The sequence below is a fragment of the Egretta garzetta genome, unplaced genomic scaffold, assembly GCF_000687185.1.
Source record: "Egretta garzetta isolate BGI_Z169 unplaced genomic scaffold, ASM68718v1 scaffold427, whole genome shotgun sequence".
Lineage (NCBI taxonomy): Eukaryota > Metazoa > Chordata > Aves > Pelecaniformes > Ardeidae > Egretta > Egretta garzetta.
In genome coordinates, this window is record NW_009260345.1 from 713,053 (window position 1) to 718,608 (window position 5,556).

A 5,556-nucleotide genomic window follows, 5' to 3' on the forward strand; every position below is an offset into this window, starting at 1 on the left:
TGCCGGCTCCCAGCCCGGGGCTGGGAAGGGGCCGGGGGTGCCCAAGGAGGCGCTCCTCGCCACATCGGGCTCGGAGCAGGGCTGCCCCCTCCCCGTACAGTTTCACTCCCGTTGTACGCGAGGGCAGAAAACTGGATTATAAAGAGCGGAAAAAAAAACCCCAGGTTTTATTTAGGATGGAAACACATAGCTAGTAATAAAACATAGCAATATAGAGGGGGTTTATTAGTCATTAGCATAGTAATAAATGCAAATATAGTAATTCCTAACTGTTCACGCTGCACTTTTTTGTATGTTGATACTGTACAAACAATAGTGAGCTAAAGAAGAGTACTCCATCATAAAAAGGACTACAAAATTGGAAACCTTCTCCGGATTACTGGTAGGAACTGGTCGTGTACCGATGCCGACTTGTACATCTGGGGCTGGGGGGTGGAATACTGGTTTTGGTCAAATAAGGTAAGGCCACATTTTTGCCCATATTTTCGTTACTGTCCCATGTTGGAAGGTGTATCGAACCAGCACGGACAAACCTGGGAGAAACTGCCACAGACCAGTAATGGGCAGCGTTCCAGCTGGAAATGCTTGTGCATCCATGTTTTCTGGGAACAGCCACGACGGTTTCGCATTACTGGGCTATCGTCTCGCTCAGGCTTCCCGTGCAGAGGTAGGAATTCATTGTCCCATGTAAGATTTGGAAAAGAGGAAGACAAGACAGATAGATTGAAGTTCAGCTCCAGGGTCTCTGACTCAAAAGATTTGGAAGCACCTTGTCAAACACTGGGTCAGCTCACAAGGGTCATGAAAAACAAGGGAAGGTAACAAAAAAGAGAGTTCCTAAGACTACTACAGTGTCTAACAAGCCAAAGTTTTGAGTCAGAACCAACCTGAACTTTATAGTTTGATCTTCACTTCAGTTGAAAAGTTATTTTACAAGCCTGATTCTCCCAGTTGTTATTCTACTGCATACTCACAGTCCCCAATTTACCCAAAAGCTGGTGCCCCTTCCTCAGGCTCTCAGCGCTCTTCCTAAGCCACCAGCACTTGGCTCTTAGGACTAACTCCCTGCTTCCAGACCTCCTAATGGTTTGTGTGCCACTGGGGTTAAGCACCCAGCCCCGACACCAGAGTTCCCACGTCTCCAGTCAGTCTCCTCCCACTGTGGTTCTTCATCACCCACCTTTTCCAGGTGCCCCCAAACACTGCTTTTTGTTTCCTGCTCCGAACACCCGCTCCAGCCCTATGGCAGAAGAGAGCGGGAAGTGAGCGTTCTCCTACCCACCGTACATTTATAAGGTTTCTTGACCACATGGATTTTCAAATGTACTTTAAGCGTTGAGCTTTTCCGGAAGCTTTTCCCACACTCGCCGCACTCGTAGGGCTTGGCTCCTGCGTGGATCCTCAGGTGGGCACCGAGGGCCGAGCTGTGCCTGAATGTTTTTCCGCACTCCTCACACTTGTAGGGTCTCTCCCCGCGATGGATCCTCAGGTGCACGTTGAGAGCCGAGCTCCGGCGGAAGCTGTCCCCACACTCCACGCAGATGTAGGGCCGTTCCTCAGCGTGCGTGGTCTGGTGCTTGGCCAGAGTGGAGCGGTCGCTGCACCTCCGGCCACACTCAGTGCACTGGTAGGGGTTGGGCAAGAGGCCACCATGGTACACGGGCAAGGCCTTTCCCCCGTGGATTCGGCGATGAGTGGTGAGTGCCGAACTCTGGCTAAAGCCCTTCCCGCACACGGGGCACTTGTAAGGCTTCTCGCCCGTGTGTGTTCGCATGTGGGTCACCAGCGAGGAGCTCTGCCGGAAGGTTTTCCCGCACTCTGTGCACTCGTACGGTTTCTCTCCCGTGTGGATCCTCTGATGCCGAATGATGGCTGAGCTGTCCCGGAAACGCTTCCCACACTCCTGGCACTTGTGGGGCTTCTCTCCAGTGTGGACTCTCCGGTGTATGATCAGGGAGGAGCGGTCGCTGAAGCTTTTCTCGCACCGGGGGCAATTAAAGGGTTTCTCGCCCTTGTGGCTTCGCTGGTGGACAATGAGATGCGAGTTCTGGCTGAAGCTCTTCCCACATTCGTTGCACTGGTAGTGTCTCTCTCCCGTGTGGGTCCGCTGGTGCCTGATGACATTGGACCGCTGGCTGAAGGTCTTCTCGCACTCATTGCACTGGTAGGGCTTCTCACCGGTGTGGATCCGCTGGTGTTTGATCAGGTCTGAGTTGCGGGTGAAACTCTTCCCACATTCGGAGCAGCTGAAGGGTTTCTCTGCCAGGTGGATCCTCTGGTGCTGGCTCAGGTATGAGCTCCGGCTGAAGCTCTTCCCACACTCGGGGCACTCATAGGTTTTCTCTCCCACCTGCTGAATCCAAATGGCACTGTTCCTACACATGGGTGGGTCTGGCTTGTCTCCAGCAAGGATAACCTTGCTGATGTGGGTTCCACCGCTGTCCTCGCACTCCCAGACTTCCATTCCACGGGCAATTACCATGCCTGGTCTCTTTCCAAAAGACGTCTCCACATAATTTTCTGTCTCCAGCTCCTGCTTGTGGTCCTGTCTTTGATCGGTGTCCTGGAGGGTATCTCCTGTGAGCTTTCTGGAGGGGAACAGATGCAGTTCAGCTCTCACAGGACTTCCCTGCTGAAGCTTGCCCTCCTCTGTGTCGCCCATGGTCCTGTCACCTGCCGGAGTGAACAGAAGAACTAGCAATGAATAACACACACACACACCGCACCCCCTGGCTTCTCTGAGGGAGAAGTCCAAACAGGGCAACTGCAGAGACTCGCTGGACGTCAGCCACCACTAGGTAACACTGCAGGAGCCAGCCCCTCCGTATCTTCTCTGGTCAGGGTGAGGGCACAGAGACTGAGAAGCACGGGAAGGGAGTGTGACCTGAGGATGGGGGGCCACTGTGGCCCCTTATTGCAAAGAGGGTTCTCTGTCATAAAGTTACAGCCCTAAAGGACAAAATCTGTCACTTGCTTGTCCTTGAAATTCCCACATTTAGCGAGGTTAGAGGAACATCACCACTGCTCTCCTCAACAACCTTCACCGCAGCTACTTCTCCTCCCACTGCCTATGAATCACTGCTCTTCTTCCAGCATTCCCATGCTTAATCAAGGAAGGAAGCAGCCAACACCACAGGAACATCCACCCTGTCAAGCAGACTGTTTTCCTTCTTCTCTCCAGTCATAGCCTTTTTCCTTAAAAAGAAAGCCCTACATACTCTGCAGCAAATTTTATCTAGATTTTGTCTACAGAACAGATAGGCAAATGAGTGGAACGATAAACTGTTTTATTAATTAAGCATGGAAATAATCAACATTTAGAGGCTCCTGGTTTATTATTACTTATAGTCACATGGAGAACACACCTCGGAAATGGATCCTGGCACGTGAGGTAAGCCAATTAGCTGGATGGCACTGCTTACGGAGCTAACATCATCCTCTTACATGTGGGAGGTCCAAAGATGAGACGAATGCAGCAGGATGAACCCCTCAGGTTTTCTTTTGGGTGATCTGCTGATTTTGGAAGACAACACCACAGTGGTTATACTGATTTCCAAATTTTCTTTACAACACTCAGGGCTGAGAAACATTTGTAGTATAAATAAAGGTATAGCACCGGCCCAAGGCATGCACCCCAAGGCAGCAAAATGACCAGTAAAACATTAAAAATACTGTCAGTGTGAAAGAAAGAGAAAGCCACACTTTGGTTAGTTAAGTCTTCTAACATTCTGAGTATAGTCTTTGCTGAAAAATACACAGGATTTTATTTCATTTTGGATAGGCTCTTTTTGAAAGGGTATTAGATTCCCCAGGGGTGTGTTTCATCTTTATTGTACCCTGCCTATGACTCTTCCTGAAAGCGGAATCTATATAGTATGGGAGCAGAAGAGGCAGGATGACTGCGGAGCGTGCAGCGCAGTACTGGCCAAATTTTCAGCATTCAAGCTCTGTTCCCTTCCCAGACATGCTCTATTCCATTTCTCACCTTGTGAGCAATCTCTCTGCTGTATTGGTGTTTAGCTGCTTCTGGTCACAAAGCTGTTTCTCTTCACTCCATCCAGGAGGTTAAAGCCAAGTCAGGGACTGCAGATCCTGATCAGGGGAAAGAAAACAGATTTAATAAATACCCATCATAGTAGTGGTGCTGTAGAGTGAGATTACAGGGGAATAAGTATTTAGGAGACAAAAGCAACCAGAGGAACATGACACCCAGAAACACGAGTCAGGGTCACCGCCTGCTTTGCCATGCACTCTGTGACACCACCATTTGGGTCCAATAACCAGGGCCAGGTCACATAGCGAAGTCAACTACGCACGCTGCGGAGAGCTGCCTGCCAGCTTGCTGCTTTCTCACGAGTGCCTGGATGTTCCTCCTGCTGCCCTTCCAGACCAAAACTGCCTCCAGCTGAGTTTTGCATAAGAATACATCGATTCCTCAAACCATTTTCTCACCGTCACCTTTCTTCCTAGTGAACTAAATGAGAACAAAACGTAGTTAATGCAGTTCTGTTCTGCAGGTGGAGAAAAAATGTCACCTTTGCAACTGGGCTGCTTTCTGTGTCTGTCTGGAGTCCCTTGGATTGCTTTTACCAAAAGAGTATTTTGCTTGATTGCTCTCAGTGGCTCAGCCAGGCACGCACAGCTCTGGACGAGAGAAGAGATTTTGGTTTGCTCACACACTATTGACAGGACCAGTCCAAAGGCAGAATCTCCTGTCCTGTACTGCAGAAAGATGGCAATTTGGCTGCCTCATTCCAGACGGAGTTTACAGGGCTGGCAGTGAGGAGAAAAAAACCCAGTCACACACACACACCTGTTTATGCATGAACACCAAGATGATTTAATCTGGCCAGTTTTGACAGCCAACACGCAATCCCACTTCTCAAGGATCTCTTTTCAGAGCAGAAGTACGCTGCGCAGGAGTGGGGTTTGTGGGACAGAAAATTAGGTCACCCATTTAGCTTTAGCACTACATTTGTGCAGTGGTATTTGCACAGAGGCATTTTAAGATGCTGAGGGCTCAGTGACGTCCTAGAAATGCACAGGTTACAGAAAGAAAATGCTGAAGAACTGCACATGCGAATGCCAGCTCTGCAAGGGCGTTGCACCATTTTGGTCATGTGGATTCCCACCATGCCACTAGGAACAAGTGTAAAATTACTCATGACTGGGTGTTCATAAGAAAAAGAAATGCAAGCCAGTATCTTTTCCTTTCAAAATGAGACACAAACTGGCTGCTCAGTGGCGTACCAGAGGAGGGCACTGTGATAGAGGTCAGTTGCCAGACCCTCCCGCGGACAGAGGGAAGATTTCCCCACCTGCATAATGCCACCGCGATAAAAGAAGGCCCCTGATCAAATGGAGAGCTGACATTTTGTTGGCTGTGCCTCGGCCTTGGAGTCACGTCCTTCCTGCTCCCTGCTGCCTCCTCCACAGTGGATTTGGTGGGCATCACCCCTTGGGAAGAGGGTGTTGCCCTGCGGCTGCAGGCTCTGATGCCAGGTAAGAGGCAGGGAAACTGAGGTCTCCCTCCCCACACACCCCCCATCCACCTAT

At 50.1% G+C, this 5,556-nt stretch overlaps 2 protein-coding genes across 2 annotated transcripts in view; both read right to left on the reverse strand.

The window, feature by feature from the left end:
- Positions 1 to 679, reverse strand: part of DDX11 (DEAD/H-box helicase 11) — a 19,982-nt gene extending 19,303 nt beyond the window's left edge. Inside the window, 1 exon segment of the mRNA XM_009642724.2 lies at positions 633 to 679. Coding sequence (XP_009641019.1) covers positions 633 to 679 — 47 coding nt within the window.
- A 561-nt stretch (positions 680 to 1,240) lies between these two features.
- LOC104129761 (zinc finger protein 501) lies at positions 1,241 to 2,662 on the reverse strand. The gene has a single exon (XM_009642725.1). The coding sequence runs from the start codon at positions 2,660 to 2,662 to the stop codon at positions 1,241 to 1,243; it is 1,422 nt and encodes a 473-aa protein (XP_009641020.1).
- Positions 2,663 to 5,556: the final 2,894 nt, after the last annotated feature.

Excerpts from the sequence above, each read along its gene's own strand:
- LOC104129761 (XM_009642725.1), bottom strand. The coding sequence starts at position 2,662 with ATGGGCGACACAGAGGAGGGCAAGCTTCAGCAGGGAAGTCCTGTGAGA.